We start from the raw sequence: 18,148 nt of genomic DNA on the forward strand, positions 1-18,148 counted from the left end.
TTTCCACACATCACCTCTATGTTTTTACTTGATAATGTCTCACTTCATTTTGCTCTGTATTAAAATAATGTTCAACGCCTTTTACATTAGTTAAAACAGATATCATCTCGCTACATAAGCAGGGACCTAAAATATCACATGCTGGACATAATTCACACTTTTTCATATACTTCTTCTAATATTATGTATCCATTTTCTCACACTATGAAATACAGATTCACACCTGGTGACAGCATGAATGGCAAGATTAGCTGATGCCACTAGGGTTTACCGCCAGAGTTATTATTATCTCCTGAAGTCTCTTCATGAAGCCTTTGTTGATTGTTCTTATAGTAAGGGCATAAACACTCCAGAGGGACATCAGAGTATTATATATATATATATATATATATATATATATATATATATATATATATATATATATATATATATATATAAGAGATACATATATATGAGACTTATCGGTAACATATACATGTATGTATATGTCACATGTATGTATATGTATATGTATCCAAAATGTCTAAGCAAAAAAAAAAAAAAATTGTAAATGTTTTTTAATGTAGGGATGAAGGAAACATTTCACACTGCTGGCTAAGCCTAGTCTACTATGGGTAATCTGCCTTGATTCAACAGTTTGAGACATAGCAGTGCTGTAGAAAGGTGTGTTGCTAAGTGAAAAAAAACCAACAATTCCTGTCTAAAGTGATTCAAACTCATCATAGGCTCCAGGATGTCTGACGATATCTTAGTGCCTGAGCAGGGTGCTGGTTCACTTTTATCTCTGCAATCTTGTCTCTGATGCTTTTTTATTTTGGTGCAAATGATTCTGATGCATCACAACTGCAAAACTCAATGTGATACCTGTTCCACTTTGATGTCGTAATCTCCAAGGACCTTCTTTCCTCGAAACACCTTTGCCCTGGAAGAGAAAAGGAGATTTTGAGTTTTTCTATTTGTCCTCTCCAAAGCTCTCAGTTGTCTATGCTGCCCTCTACTGGGCTGCATGCCTCCATTGGAGAGAACGAGACAGAAAATGGATGCCTGCTTGGGTACTTTTAGTGGAAAAAACTTCATGAGCAGCTAGGATACAGGCACACAACACAACAGCTGCATTAAATATCATCACAACAGCTGGTTACATTCAATTCTGAAACTAACGCTTTGTCATTTTGCTGTCTAAGTGATGAATGTAACCTATAAAAATGCAGCTCCATGTTGACATCTTTATATCTTAGCTGCCATGAGCCAAATGCTATGTAGGGACATGGATGGCTAGTAAACAAGCCGGCAGCCACGACTGACAAGGAGAGTGGGACGAGCCAAGAGGCACAGAAGACAGCAGCCAAAAGACAAACAGACACAATGGTCGGGAGGATGTCTCATTATAGCCACAATGGCCACTGGATCACAGATGGTTGTCTCTGGATACATGATCAAATCACACCCCAGAGCTAAATAAAGCAAAAACTGTGAAGGACCAAACAGATTAAAAATCAGTTAAGCTCATCTTCACGGAGCGTCTCCATTCTTCATGATTTTGTTGTGATGTCCAATTAGAAAGCAAAATGAATCATCTAAAAAAAAAAGAAAAAAAAAGCTCAAAATCTAGCCAAACATTTAATCACCTTTTCCACTGTTACAGTAAATAAAAGTTCTTTCAGCTACAACACCGGAGGCATATCGTCATCAGCCAGCATGTTACAATATATCATGTAATTTACTCAATGTAAAATTGCTTTACATGATGTAAAGCAATTTTACATTTATAGTTTATAGTTTATAGTTTTATTTGGATCCCCATCAGCTGCAGCAAAACTGCAGCTATTCTTCCTGGGGTCCGACACATAATATACAAATACAAGACAAAAATTTAAAGCAAACCTAAAGAGTTAGTAAAGAAAAAGAAAAGAAACATAGAAGAGAAAAAAATTTAAAAAAAAAGGAAATTCTACTACAAAATATATTCTAGATTTCTGTCAAATAAGACCAGTGCTCCTTTTGACACTCACATTAAGGTTACAGTCATTCCGAAACATTTAGATGTAATGCATTACAATACAAAATCACACCTTCTTTAAATAGCATCAACCAATTCAAACAATGTATAGTCATCAGCAATGCGTTTAAGTTATAATCACTTATCGTAACTTGAACCCATGACCATTTTTAGCCATTTAATAATAATTAAATACGTTTTATATGTATTTATTTAAGAGATGTTTCTTTACTAATAATTTGAATTCTTTTATGCTAGTAGTTTGCTCAAAGTGTTTGGGAAGTAAGTTCCATTCATACATAGCTCTGTACATCACCGTTCTCTTTCTATAGTTTGTCCTTGTTTTTGGCAGTGAAGAATGACCTCTGGCAGCATGTCTCTATAGCTGTGATTTTCTGAACTGTAACATAGTTTTCTGTGTAGAAATTGCCTGGTTTTGGATATGGATACATTTCTTATAAATATTAATAACGAATAAAGTCATCTTTCCCTTACCATTAACCAGCTGAGATTTCTATGCATTTTAAATACACTTGTTCTGAAATCACAACCAAGGACAATGCGAGCTGTTCTATTTTGTACTATTTGAAGTTTATTGATCATGTCTGCTGTGGCGTTTGACCAGACCACTGGGCAGTAGTCAAGATTTGACAAAATTAAGGCTCGTATTATTAATTTAGTTGATTTCGTTGACAAATATGCCCTGCAACTTCTAATGACAGAGATGCCACTTCCCATTTTATTAACGATTTTATTTATATGTGTTTTCCATGAAAGTTTCTCATCTATGACAACTCCCAGCAATTTGGTATCTTGCACTTGGTTGGTATATATGTCATTAATTTTCAGACTTAACTGAGGGTTTTTACTAATGTTGTGATGTGAGCCAATTACCATCCAGTTGGTTTTAGATACATTTAAAACAAGTTTGTTGTTGTTTACCCAGTCCACAAATGCTTTTAAATCTTCTTTTAAAACTGAATTTAACTCATCTGTAGTGAGTGCAGAGGTATATAGGGTTGAGTCATCAGCATACGTTCCTATGTTTGTGTTTTTCAGAACAAGTGGTAAGTCATTCGTGAAAATAGTACAGTATACAATAATGGTCCCAAACACCTCCCCTGTGGTACTCCACAAGACACAGCACTCTCATCGGAAAAACAATCATTAAAGAAAATAGTTTGTGTTCTATTCGTTAGATAGATAATATTGAGCCGGATTTCATGTGTGCTTATTTCTGTCTTTCATGTCAATTAAAATTTGATCCAGGATTCCTTCCAGAGGCCCTTGTAGGATCTTGTGTCATGCAGCAAAGAGGCATCTGGTTCATTAGTCGGACTCATTAGAATCAGACCATCTGTGATGAAACACTTGGAGAATGTTGCGCTTAAGCTTCCCCCAAAAAAATAATCAATACCCACACCAGAAAGAGAGCTGACCTTACAGTTCAAGAAATATAGTTAATTTATATTGACACATTCTCATCTTTGAGGTTAAACATGATCGTAGCCTCTTGTAGTGTTAATCCAACAAGTTACATTACGATGCATCTAACTGCTATTGAATAGTCACTAAACAAAGCCAGTTCTGCATTCTGTATGCGTTTACTACCTGTGGTTCTCAAAGACTCAAAAAGTGCACACATCCATGTCAGTCCTGCACAGTAATGGACAATTATGTTGATCAACTGAGAGGCAGCTAATGCAGCCCCCTTCATTTAATTCCACCAGGCTGCATAGTGCAGCTGTCACAACACAACATGTGCAAATAGAAACCCCAACAGAGCTCCGAGTGAATGACTGAGAGCAAGGATTTTATAAGTTAAAGGTTCATATCATTAAAAAGGTACAACTGAGAGCAATGGTGCATCACCGCTGTTGCTTCCACCTTGAGAGCATGTGTATCAAAATATGATAATATCAGAAGCACACATTGGAGCAGAGGCTATGAAAAGGTTGTTTTTTTTTTAATCTTCCTGAGGTTCTGACATATATTAGCAGCAAAAGAGCATCACAACCATCTTAATACAGTCACAAAATGTGTAAATATGAACAAAATGACAACTGTAAACATATTAGATCTTGTCGTGTTTACTTAGTATTCATGATTCAGCTCATCACCGTGTTGACAGGTAAAGTGGCTGGTTTTAATCTTAATGTAACAGGATGCAGTAAGAAATACAGAATGTGGAACTTGTGCAAACTCCTTCTTTTTAATATCTGTCCTCTTTTTTTTATGTAATATTTCAAATAAACATCTAGCGAATCTGAAACCTCCTCTAATTCTCCCATAATGGGCAAAATACACAATCTCCAACACTGTGGTTGCATTTCTCCTCTGCCCTGATAAATAAGTCAAAAAGGCAATGCATTTTTACCGGTGCACCATTATGGGAGAGTGACCCCAAAAAGCTCAGCTGAATTCTGAAACGCAGACAAATGAATCAGGTGTAAGTCCACTTCATCCTCAATTATATGAACTCATTTAGAAAATCCTTTTAAGGAGCAGATAATCATGTCAAAGTACCTCACCACTGGTTTCGCACCTTTGGTGAGTTTTAGCGGATGGCGAGCCAAAAAAACAACCTTCTCCAGTGACACTATTTCTCTAACATTAATGAGAACAGAATATATTAACAGATGCATATTTATTGATGTCAATCACAGAATTCATCTTGGTGTGTGTTCATGGAAACCTAATCATTAAACTATTCTAAGCGTTGTCATTTCAGCTGTGTTTTGGTGCACCCTACTGCTTCTTTGAAATATCTTTCTTTACCAGCCAAATGTTCCTCTCTAATAGTCTAACACTGTCTTGTTTGGTGTAGGGTAATTTGTTACATAAAAAGTGGCTATTTAAAGCCTCTCTACTGAACGTTGCTGCCTGCTGAGGTGGGTCGTGACATTAGCAGACCAGGAAACACGTCAACTGTCGCCGCCTTCAGAAATGTTTAAAAAAAATGCAGACATCTGCATCGAGTTCCAGCCGGCCCAGATGTGTCCATCTCACTCGAGACATGTGACCCGAGGGCTTGTTGCAACTGACAAGCACTTCTGTCAAGCTGTTTTAGCACTCAAATTATGCAACGATCATGTCTGACTTTGCTGAACACCAAACTGAAACACCAAGTACTTAGCCTTAAAGCTGCACATAGAACAAAGAAAAGCAGCCATTTTGACACCATGTAAACACATACATGTAGATGTGCTTTTATGACCAAAGAGGCACTAAAAACACTGTACTGAAGAGTGGAGATGAAATACTCACAACGAGTGACATGATTCATCATAGTAGTATCACTACGGACTGCTTTCAGGCCTGAATACCCCAACTACACAGCAACAACCAAATGTTGCTCCATAACAACTTATTTAAGCCTAAATCATCACCTCACATAGTTGAACAATCTTAGTTCCTCCCATTCATCTAGCATTCTGCCTTTCTCATTATAGCATAATAACCATATCAGCTTCATGGGATGCATGAATTTACTCTAATACTGTGAGGAGATGCTAATGAGATACGTGATGAAGACACAAAAACCAGATCGTCTTTGACAGGTAATCCGTTCGGTGTCCTATATTCAATTTGTGGCACACACAAGTTTCTCAAAGATAAACGCGACTGAAAGGTTAATTGTTGCCCTTCCTTCTTTCATAAATGTCCCAACTTTACTTCCGTTGTTAATTGGTGCTATATTGACAAAAATTAATTGAATCAACTGGACAGCAAAGTGGAGAGGTAGCCTGAGAGACGGAGATAAAGGTGCATTTAAATAAGTAGACGCTCTCTCGCTGGTGAGGTTTGCAGCTCAAGCAGACACGGCAAACATCAGAGGAAAAGAACCACATGGAACCGAAGATAAGAAATGTTAGTCCTGCACTAAGACATTAATAAAACTGGAAATAAGAAGCTCTCGGTGTAGTGCTGGTTGAATCAAAGTTAATATGTGTTTCATTACAGTTTTTCGGTTTTATAGCGCCACAATATGTTATTCTGATTATTACCATAAGTATAAACGTAAAACAGAAAATAATCCATAAAAGGGGGCAGCTAGGCAATTCAAAATAAAGATGTGTTAGGACAACGATGTCATAATGAAAATTAGAAGCCATAAATATCAATGAGTGAAGTTAATATTTATGCTCATTTGAGTAATGAAACTCATTACGCTCCTAGGGTATGGGATGTGGTACAGGCTTTTGCTGAAATCGGGTCTGTGTCCTGGGTTTTGGGAAGACAACATCTTCTTAAACTAATCTGCCACTTCCAGGTCAGGAGAACGAGTTCATCTGCAACATGCAACCTAAACTGTTGTGTTCCTTCGAGCAAGATGGAATTGATCTGGGCCAGAAGTCCCCAAGCCAGTCTGTACAGCTTAAATGTTTTTTTTATTATTAATAAGCTACTATTTGACTCACACGGATGAATTTAGATGCATGGATCATGTGAAAAAGAGCCATTGAAAGCCTCACGACAAAACTACCCGCTGTGAGCGACGAAATTACACCGCTCAGCTCGGGAGGTTCAATCTTCTCCAGGGTCATTTGTTTGGATCCCACTCTCATTATTGATCTGAAGAGTCCACAAGGCAGAGACAGCCTGTAGAAATAAAGCCTTTCAATAAGTGGAAACGAGGCAGAGATGTAGATGGAGAGACAAAGAGAGAAAAGAAGAATGAGACGAGACTGGCTGGCACCTTCCTGCCTTCCTACCTGCAGGTACAGCAAGCACATCTATAATAAATTAAAGGCACCTATTGCTATTAATATTGCTAACCAGCGAAATTTCCCACAGAAGAGGTTATATTTGCAGATACATGAAAATCAGACAGTGAAAAAAAAAAAAAACAGGATATGGTGCCAGCTGAAAACCAAGAATTCATTTTCAGTCTCTATGGAAACTTTCTGAGTGCATGCCTCGTCTCACTGGCTTTTTCAAAGCCTCCTTGTGACTGATAGGGTGGAAATAAGCTGCTGCACTGCTTTAATGGACCTCAGTGTTTGACTTCAAACCACAGCTGAGCAAAGTACAGCACAGATAGATATTCAAGCCCTGATCACGCAACAAGTACAAAGAAAACAATGTGAAAAAGATGCAATTCGGGTTTTAATAGCAAAGACAATGCTACATTTATGATTGGATGATAGAGGTGGACATGAATTACAGCTATCTGAAAACACACAGCACTCGTGAGGACAGAAATCTGCTTAGCGAGACACACAGAGACCGGATGTTCCCCTCGTGCTCATTCCGCTCCCTCTCTCCTTTAGTGCAGGATTAGTGCTCAAACACCGGCCTTTAGCGTAGAGGACGATTTCAGTAAGTTCAAATTAGTCTGTGGTGCCGGAGCTCCGACTAACCACAGTGACTGAAACACGTACGCCGTTGAAAACTTCAAAGCAGAGGGACCGGCTCCTATTCTTGCCTGAGGTGAAGATGTCACCTGAATTATTCAGCTGCAGCACAGGAGGCTGGAACTCCTCCTCCTACTATTTTCCACCCTGTCCATGCCCGGCGGGGATGCAGTCGTCCCAGAGACTGTACAGTGAATGTGACGAGACACCGCTCCTGCTGAAGATTTCAATACATAAACACAGCAAACCACAAGTCAAATGGTGGCCTAATTATAATTCAAAATTGGTTTCATTGTGCTTTTTTGGTTAATAAATTCTGTAATATATAAAGGCTCCTAGATAGGCCTTAAAGAATAAGCATTCAATTAAACCCTATTTCAATGAGACATGTGAGAGAGACCGAACAGCTGTTTCTTTATTATATTTTACACCAGACGATACAATGTACAGCGTTGTACAGTGATATAAACATCGTATATAAATATAGTCAGATAATATCACATTACCGTTCCCGCTGTATGTTTAAACCATGGATGTAACTACTGTGGTTCAGTCAGCTGTTCGGTCTCTGTTACGCTGAGAGCGCCCCCTGCAGGTTTGGAGCACTTCCGGTTGTAGTGACCGGTTATGAAGCGTTTTTCTTTTGAAGATGGTTTCTTGTTTTATATCGTTTTGTGCTTTGCATCGTTTCTCTATTTGCAGCGCGTTTGATGCTGCTGCATTTGTCTTTATTTTTTGCAGCACGTTTTTTCATTTGCACCACGTTCCTCTTTTTGTACCTCGTTTTGAGTTTGTGAATTTGAATCGTTTCTGTACTTGAAGCCGTTTTCCTTAACTGAGACGCATTAGGCCGTTGCAGTGCGTTTGGCCCTTGTCGGCCACCGTAAAAATCCCTCTTAACATATCAACTATCAGTGTTTACAATCAAGCAATCAAACAGATGCACACAAAGACATCTTGTTTTCCGTGTTGTTTTTGTGTATTTAACCTACTGGCATCAAAAGACGCGCTGCGTCTGCGCTGCAGATGCTCTCTCAGGAGCTCAGTTGAAGCCCTCCAGCTTTTGCTTCTTTTAGATTTCTGGCATTCTGCCCGCCTGCAGTAGTGGGATTCAGGCACAATCAGCAGAGGATTTTTCGAGTCATTTATTTCCCCCCTCTGTGCTATTAAATGTCCTCGTTTGCTTTGGTTTTTACAAGCAGGATTTTCTTTTTATGCATTTGTTTTAAACACAAAGCTCTCGTATACGTGCTTCTTCAGTCACCCTGTTGGTTAAATCGGGGGTGAAATCAATATAATCATAAAAACCACTTGCTACACTGGCTCTTTGCAATAAAGGGCTGTCAAAGTCACTTGGTTGCTGAGCTAAATCGCTTCTAGCTGTGTTCAAAAATAAAAATAAAGACTTTGCTCTTTAATTCAGTTCACATTTTCTGTTTAAGGGTAAATGTGCGAAAAAGCAAAGCATGAACAGTAAAAATGCTTCTGAATATCATTGTGGTTACATTTGTCTGAAATCAAAGCAAGGAACAACTACCCCAGAATATTGCACCACTTCTTTAATGCTGCTCAATCAACAGAGATATGACATATAAGGCGTTAATGAGAGTAGGTTTGGATTTAGTTTGGTGTCGGTCCACCTCCACCATGGCAGGCGCTTTGTATATTTATTATGCTCCTTAATTTGTCTTTAATTATTCAGGGGGACCGTTCCTACACCAGTTTGCCATTTATTACCAAGACAAAGACCTCAAGGCTTTGAAAATCTATTTAATAAAACCATATCAATATTCAAAACAATCAAACAAACAAAAGGTCAGTGTGGTCAGGGAGTTACTTGAAAACTTCCCTTAAATGCTAATAATTTATGTCAGTGTCTGCTCTACAGGACAATGATTTAACATTTAAACACATTTACTAATGTTCAAGGTTTGAAAATGAATTTGGTCATGGTACGAGGAGAGTTAGCAGTGATGTCTAGCAGTAAAACTAATTACTTAGAGGATGACTTGCTATTTTGTGTAACTGATAGCGTCTTTTTTCATTGTGTTATTGTAAAATTAGTTTTAGGATTATTAATGATTCCATCTTTGAGACGTCTGAACCTCTCGATTCGGGGGGGAGGGGGCGGGGCTCCTGTATTTGATGTGGCACATGGAAAGAAAACAAATTCCATTCCAGTTTGATATATCATACAAACGAGTAAGAGTATGTAAGTATGTTGGTAGTGAGAGTTCCATATATCCATATATATTTGGATATATGCAATCTGCATTTGGAAAGTCTCCTAAATGTACCTGTAAATGACTGGCCGGTTGAAACAGTCGAGGATAAGTCTTCGGTGCGTGTCTTTCTTACAAACCCCCAATAAATGACTTCCATCCACTGACGGGAAAGACAGGAAAATGCCAAAATGAACATTGCAGTGACAGAAAGCAGCTTGTACATACCCCCCTCAGTCATCAATAAGAAATTTAGAGAGAGACCGAACAGCTGACTGAACCACAGTATTTACATCCATGGTTTAAACATACAGCGGGAACGGTAATGTGAGTTTTATCTGACTATATTTATATACGATGTTTATATCACTGTACAACGCTGTACATTGTATCGTCTGGTGTAAAATATAATAAAGTTACGCCGAGAGCGCCCCCTGCAGGTTTGGAGCACTTCCGGTTTTTCTTTTGAAGATGGTTTCTTGTTTTATATCGTTTTGTGCTTTGCATCGTTTCTTTATTTGCAGCACGTTTGATGATGCTGCATTTGTCTTTGTTTTTTGCAGCACGTTTTTTCATTTGTGTTCCTCTTTTTGTACCTCGTTTTGAGTTTGTGAATTTGAATCGTTTCTGTACTTGAAGCCGTTTTCCTTAACTGAGACGCATTAGGCCGTTGCAGTGCGTTTGGCCCGTGTCGGCCCTAGATTATAGCTCACGCAGAACTCTTTTTACATTAAACCAACACAAATAAGACTCAAACTGAGTCTCAATTCTTTCAATTCAACTATTCTTGAAGCACATCTTGAGGATGGGAAATAGCCTTATTTACATGTGACCAGTCTGTACTCTACCTCCTAGCAGTATATCAATAAGTCAAAATATTATTATAAAAATGATTGGACAGTAACACATGCAACAACATTTTATGTAGTTTGTTCCTACGTTGTTTCCCAACGGTTTGCTTGATATACGTCTGTGGGTGTGTGCAGCAGCCACGGAGCAGCTCAGTGTCTGTTGTCTCTGTGTGGCTTTATTACATTACTATGATGAATGATGACCCACAGGCCGGGCTGTTCTCATGCGGACGCACATGCAGACGTTTCTGTGTGTCCGTGGGTTTGCTTGTGTGTTTTTGACAGAAGATCTGCGCCACTCACAGAGATCGATCCAGGGAACATTATGAAAACAGCACAGTGAACCAACATCTTGAAGTTTCGTTGAAAACCACCAACATTGAGTGGGGTTTGTGGGTGTCTTGAATGTGCCTTTTGTGTGTGTGTGTGTGTGTGTGTGTGTGTGTGTGCGTGCGTGCGTGCGTGCGTGCGTGCGTGCGTGCGTGCGTGCGTGCGTGCGAGTGTTTGTGTCGGCTGTCTTGATATTGTGTTTCTTGTATTGAAAAGAAGGCAGGAGTGACATTCATCTTTTCTTATCTTGTCCCTGTAATTTGACAGCTGTTTTTTCACTTTTTGCTGCAGTTTTTTGTACTGTCTCTCGTTTTCTCCCCAATTACTTACAGATTATCTTTCAAGTCTCTCTGTCTTCTACTTTTAAATCTTTAATATTTATTTAACATGATGGAGCAATCAATCAAAGGAGACAGCTTATCTTGCCGTCAACAGGTGCATCTATCGGCCCCCACTTCGCTGCATCCTGCATCTCATTTGATAAAGGTTCTGAGATTGAATTTCAGCATTATATCCCACCAGTGAATGCTACAAAACATTTACAGGAATTAGCCAATGAAACCTTTCTAGATCTGCCACATGCACCATTTATGTCTTGACAAACAGCAGAACGTGAACCAGTAATCGTACTGCTTTCCATTTCATACTACCAGGTCTCCAGAATCTGATGATGTCAGTATTGCAAAAAAGTACAAGCTGTGTAAAAGCAGGCATGAACCAATGAAGTGGAGTCATGCGCTGATTTTCATACTAAATGTATGAGATAAACATACATTTAGTCATAGGAAGAATTATTCTGAAGTATATAAAGGTTTGACTAGAGACCAACATGCACACTTATTGATGAAAGTGAGTTTAAATGTTTTTTTATTCACTGTGGAGAGAAAATTAAAAGTTTATTCCAATAATATCTATTTGCAATAATATCTATGCACTTGATATCTGCTGTGTCACTGTATCAACATCCTGGTGTCCCCGTTCCCATTAAAGCATGACCGGAGAGCAGCTAATTATCCAGTATTTGCTCCTTTCAGAGTTAATGTTGCGTTATTTGATTTTCAACTCACTAATTAGCTGGGTGACAAAGTCAAACAATTACTGGCATTTTTGTGGTGCGGCTGGTTCGACAGGCAGAAGAAAAACCAGCCTCCTCATTAATGCAAACAGCGGGCTTTGTAAGAAAAGCCTCAGTGGAAGAAAGTGTGCTGTCTGATTAGGACTGTTCACGCTCTCCACTGGAAACTTGGAAGGAAAGAAGGGAACTAAACGGAACAGGCAAGGATTTCTCCTCATTTTGGAGTTAATGGGAAATACCAATCATTACACATTACATTACAATGCCCACTACAGCTAAACACGATGTTGCTATAAAACCTTTTTCTTTATTGTCCAAACAACAAATGAAAAACGCCCAGTGGGTTCTACAGGCACAAAAGGTTTTTCAAGTCTGTCGTAGATTCATTCTTTTTTCTCCTCTCATTTTCACTTCTATCATTACTTTCTTGGGTCTTCTGGTTGCCTCCTTATCTGTTTTTTTTTTATTGATTTCATTTATAATTGGTTAACATACACCCCAGTTTAACGAGCTTATTCGCCAGACTATTTATTCCTTTGTATTTAGCTTTTCAGCCTTTAGATCTGTGATAGACTGGCCACCTGTCCAGAGTGAATCCCTGCCTGTCGTCTGTAATGAGCTGGGAGAGGCTCCAGCAGACCCCCCTGACCCTGTACAGGAGGAAGTGTGTATAGAAAATAGATGGATGGAGCTGTTTTCTTCTCTTGTTTAATTGGTCTTTTGGACAGTCTGGGATTTGTTTTTAGCCTCAAAGTAGAAGGAGAAGAGTAAATAATGTTACCCCACTCTTTTTATTTCAATATGTGCAACACACACACACGCACGCACGCACGCACGCACGCACGCACGCACGCACGCACGCACGCACGCACGCACGCACGCACGCACGCACGCACGCACGCACGCACGCACGCACGCACGCACACACCAACCTGCATCTAAATTATGGTAAAATAGGAATGCCATGTCTAATATTAGACTAAAAAGTAAAGTTCATCCACACATGATTTCCAGGTACACCAGCATATCAACAATAAAAACAAAGGGGATTGATTGAGTTAAAATCCAATCACTGAGATAATGCATTTAAGCAATTTCCAATTCAAACTGTCACTTCAAATTATCCCTCCATTCATTTTCTGTACTTGTTTTGTCCTGCGGTGGAAATCATGTCATTAGATCCCAGTTGGGCTTGTGCACTAGACGGGTAGCCAGTCTACGTCAGAGCATATTTCAAGTTTTCTAATGTCATCCAATGTAATTTCTCCATGTGAATAACAGAACTAACGTGTGCTAAATGGATGTGTGCTAAAACACAAAGTCGGGCTGATGCTGGAGAGAATATCATCAGGGTGTTCAAGCTAAGCAAACACATGGAAAGGTCGTGTTTTCATGTTTTATACAGTCAAAGTACATGATTTAGTCTCTTAGACTCATTAGACTAGGTTTGTAAATTCAATCCATAAAATGTGAATCACACAGCGGTTGTCTCGGAGTAACGGGATCAGAAATATTAGCAAAGTCATCAACACTGGAACCAATAATACCGGTACAAAATTCTCAGGCAACTTGAATTATTTCAGTTGGGACCAACTCGGTAAACAAAATGAGATTCTGCTCCACAGCTAGGCACAAAAATGACTGAAACAGTTTTTGCACTGAAGTTAGAGATGGATTTACTATAAACTGACTGTGGCAGGGTGGAGAGGTTGATGGGCCACACCTGTGACCCATCACCTGAGTGGCTGCATCTCCTCCACCCTGCCACACTGACTTAATCAAGTAATGGATGTCCAATATTTAGATTCTTGCTTTGCCGTGTCTGCTTATTTATTAGCTCTAATGATCAGTGTCCATTTAACACTAAAGTTATAAACTGTGTCAGACTTTAACTTGCTCAGAGTCAGATACAAGAGTGAAGGATAACAACTCACTAGTTTTAAAGAAAGCTTAAGGTTTGTGTGGTAAACAAATCTGAACTGAATTTAAATCAAAGTCTGCCTTTTATTTCTCTTTAGAAGAACAATGTATGCCCTGCAGGATACACAAACTACACTCTAGGGAATTTGCTTTTAAAGACAGCCTTTCCACTTCCATTCAATGTTTTATGTATTTACTAAAAGCTGTGAAAAATTGCTGGGTTGCAGGGAAAGCTATTTAAATGTAAGGAGTCTCACTACTCTCTGATCGGGTCCCCTTGGGAAGGAGAAAGAGTGCCTCGTAAAAGAATTATAAGCAGAATATCATACTTATTTGACACTGTTTTGTTCCTTGAAACTGTGCTGGGAGGGAGACTTTGTCTTACTATATGCAAGACTCAAACAAGGCAGGACGTTTTTAGACATCTCTAAGTACAAAATGAACAAACCTGAATCAACAACCCACTCAGTGATTCATCTCTTGGCAGGGCCGAGCTAAGGTGAGCCTCCCTCCAGATTTGATGAGGCAGAGAGTGTGTCAACATCACAGTGAGAAGACATAAAGCACTACAGACGATCCTGCAATGTCTCAGCTCAAATGCAAATGTATTCAATTATCCAGATACAAAGGTCTAAACGCTGCCTTTTCTTTTTGTATTGCCGATTGCCCTGGACACGGTCTGTGTCTGTGAATACGAATTTAAAAGCACAAACATCCGGGCAGTGACAAGCACCGCCCGGTCAGAATTACCCGGGAGGACTATTTCAAGCTTGAGTGAGATCATGTAGAAGTCAGCCACCAAATGGTGTCAGTGAAGCGGCTCTCGAGTTTGTCTCATAGCGGCGTGTTCAGGTTCGCATCAGCCGACAGCTCTTTGTTTTGAGTTTGCTTGTCACTTGGATAAATAAACTCTGGGCTCAAGTTTCATATTAAATGATAGTTCATAGCGTGATGATATTATTGGGAAGACTCTCAGACTTTTGAGGAGGAGCACTGGAATAAGGCTTTTTACATGGAAACACAACTAATTGGCAAAGTCAAATGTAATAGTTTCAAGAAAAAAGTGTGGATTACCCTAAACAATCGGGACACTGATTCAGTTGAGATACATTTTTTTTCTATATTCTTTATGCAACACTAACTTCATGCTGTTAACCCTGACTTATTTGCACTGTAGCTTAGGTTTTAGTGGCAATGATCTCAGAATATTAGAAATGAAAATTAAGAATCCGTCGCCATCCTGATCTCATGGTAAACTGTGACATATGCAGAAAATGAAATTTGTTCATTTAATACATGAAACCTACCTTGATTTTAAAAATAATTCATTAAAAATAGGAATTTCTTGAACACTAACATGTATTTGCATCTTTTGCAGGTTACGTTGGAGTTGTCAACTGACAAAGTAACAAAATAAAGGAGATAGCTGATCAATGCTGGTAAATGATTTATAAGACTTTAGTACAAGACTACCTGTATTGCTTTCTTCAATCTAACAAAAAAAAAAGTTATTTCTAAACATAGTCGAAAATCAGTGAAAAATAGTGAAAGCATAAGTTGTGTTTCGAATTATGCACGCGACAACACAAAAACATGACTGTGCTGGCTGCCACAACGAGGAACACTTTAGAGAGGAATATGACACCAAAGGAGTAGGATTATACTCACTTGAAAGAGATTGTGATCATTGCATTTATACATCCCCACATTAGAAACAGCTGCTTACAAATGTATCATTGTAGGGTCAAACAAGCGCTCCACCTCAAGCTCCACTCTGAACAAGTTTTGGTTTGTCTTACAGTAACTACATCGGCACACCTTCTGTTTTACCACTAGAGGATGCTATCACGAGGCCAGTTTTTTAATTGTTTTTTAAAATCAAATTCAAATTGAAATTTAGAAACTGAAATAATGCAGTTTGTAAAATTCAAAAGGCTGCAGTTATATTAAATGTATGCAGTATGCTGAGTTAGAATATAGCTGTTCTTTGGCGGTCATGTCCACCAATGAGAGGTGCCCTTCTCCTTGCGTATTAATTACAACGGCCAATCAAACATGAACTAAACTTAGACAGCCCGATGTTCCCACACCTCGGATACCTTAACCCTAAATCTAAACTCTACCCTAACTCTTCTGGGAAAAGCTGCGGTCTGAGCAAACACAGAGGACCGATCGTCATCAAGGGAAGTGGGAAATATGGGAATAGCTGCGGGAACACAGGGGCCTCATTTTTGATGAAAAAGGAAAAATAAATTAAAAAATAAAGGATCATAGTGATGATCACTTGGAGGGGGGGTATGGGAAACAGGATTTAATTGTAGATGAAACATAAGTACCAAAAGAAAGAGGGACTCTTGTCTTTTGGAGCAGCACCTATAAGGGGGCTGTGCTGCTCAAAGCATGTCACCATCCAGTGATATGACAAGAGCAACACCACCAGTCACTACCAACTTTCAAAGAAGCATCACAGGCTGCTGTAAAATAAATGAAAAAATATGTGAAATGAGGATAATAAAATTGCTAATAAAATGTGCCATCAATTATTTGATTTATTTCATAGATGTATGTATTTAGTGTACATTCAGTTAAAATAGATTCATAAATGTATATACATTTATTTACAAGGGATTCTGTACGTTCAAAATATGTGTATGCAAGTGTGTATATGTATATTTGTAGATGCATAGATTCATACTAGAGCTAATGTTGTAATACAATGGTTTTTACATGTCTGGAATGAATCAATAAATTAATGAAATGAAATGTTCACGGTGGCAACTCCATAGGACAACAAAACCTCATGGAGGCACAGATAACTGTATTACCTACTTCATGACTAAAGACATGCTGTCTAGTAATACAGTGACTAAATAATTGGTTTAAAAATTCAGTCAGAACTCAATGGGATTCCTTCTTGCGCATATTTTATTCAAGTCACTTTCAAAGAAAAAAAGTGTAGATGGAGCTAAAACCAGCTAATGCCACACTTTCCTGTTTACCAAATAAGTCAATGTGGCAATGTTCCAAAATCTGTTGAATTTGAGCTTGATAATTGCAAATCGAACCACAATCACAATATATCGAAGAAAAATTGAAGTTAGATACTTGCCCTAAATCATTTGGCCATAGCCAGGACTGTGAACGAGCTACTCATGAATCTTCCTGAGGAACAATAAGTTCCTGTTTCATGGCATCCGTCCATATTAACACTTCTAAATTATTAGAGTACACACTTGCAAACAGCTCCCCACACACCAGTGTGCTTTTACAATGTCCCTGTTTACAAAGTCCTCATCAGTTTGCTCCATCCCTCTATTGTGCTCTGCTGCACAACTCGTGTGTGCTTCCATGTGTTTTGTTTGTCCACCACCCACACAGCCCTGTCAACGTCGTGACGATGCCTGTAGCCCAGACCTTAAATTAAGAGTGAGGAAGTTGACACAGAAAATTGTTGATCCAACTTTGGAGATGTGCCTAATGGGAAGAGTCACAAATAAAAAGTTGGAGGTTATTGCAGGGAGACGGGTGACAAGTTGAGACAGTGGGGAATCGCTGCAGAATAAATGATGCATTTACGTGAGCGTTTAAAACACTGCTCATGAAAACACTGACTGCAATTCTGCTTAGAACAGATATAAAGCACTGGAGAGCTTTTTAGTTTGACCGGAAAATGCTAAAGATGCAATATTTAGCCAATGTGAGGCATATTCTGACAAACCCACTGAATGCTGCTTCATGCAGCATGACTCAGCACACAAACACTAGCAGCTTTTGAATGTGGTATTTAACAGCTGATTTTGCCTTCAGGAATCAGTTTAAAAGAAACCAGCCATCAAAGTCTGATTACTGTACACACACACACACACACACACACACACACACACACACACACACACACACACACACACACACACACACACACACACACACACACAAATCCAAATGCCTGTTAATTGTGTTTTGTGCCTGTTGACTGTGTAACTGCTTGCTAACAGCAAAACAAACAGAACAGAGCAGATTTTAATAATGCTTCTCTCACAGCAATCAGAGCAACCTGCCGTGCAGCAGGATTAGGAATAAATTGGTGTTCATGTGAGTGAAAATAATAGGAAAACAAGCACAACAAGCGTTCATGTAATTGTAGTCATGTGGAGCCCCGTATATTACATACACTGCAGCCCAAACATGCTTCCAAAAACAGCAGATGCATTTATTAAGGGATAAAAAAATAATTTTTTACACATTACATAAAAACACTTGTCTTGAAACATATCAACACATTTTTAGTTCATTCTGAAAATATGTTAGATGGTGCTATTACAAAAAAAGCTTAACTTTTAGTTTGATGTTAAAACTGAACTCAGGAGAGGGATTCTGGCTTTTTTCTCAGCCAG

General features: G+C 38.8%; 1 protein-coding gene across 1 annotated transcript in view; it reads right to left on the minus strand.

Moving 5' to 3' along the window:
* The window catches only part of syn2b (synapsin IIb), an 81,238-nt gene that overhangs the window by 35,571 nt on the left and 27,519 nt on the right, over nt 1-18,148 (minus strand). Inside the window, exon 2 of the mRNA XM_061727403.1 lies at nt 865-922. Within this exon, the coding sequence (XP_061583387.1) occupies nt 865-922 (58 nt within the window). The remainder of the gene's footprint in view (nt 1-864; nt 923-18,148) is intronic.

This window comes from Cololabis saira, chromosome 8, assembly GCF_033807715.1.
Source record: "Cololabis saira isolate AMF1-May2022 chromosome 8, fColSai1.1, whole genome shotgun sequence".
In the NCBI taxonomy this organism is placed as follows: domain Eukaryota; kingdom Metazoa; phylum Chordata; class Actinopteri; order Beloniformes; family Belonidae; genus Cololabis; species Cololabis saira.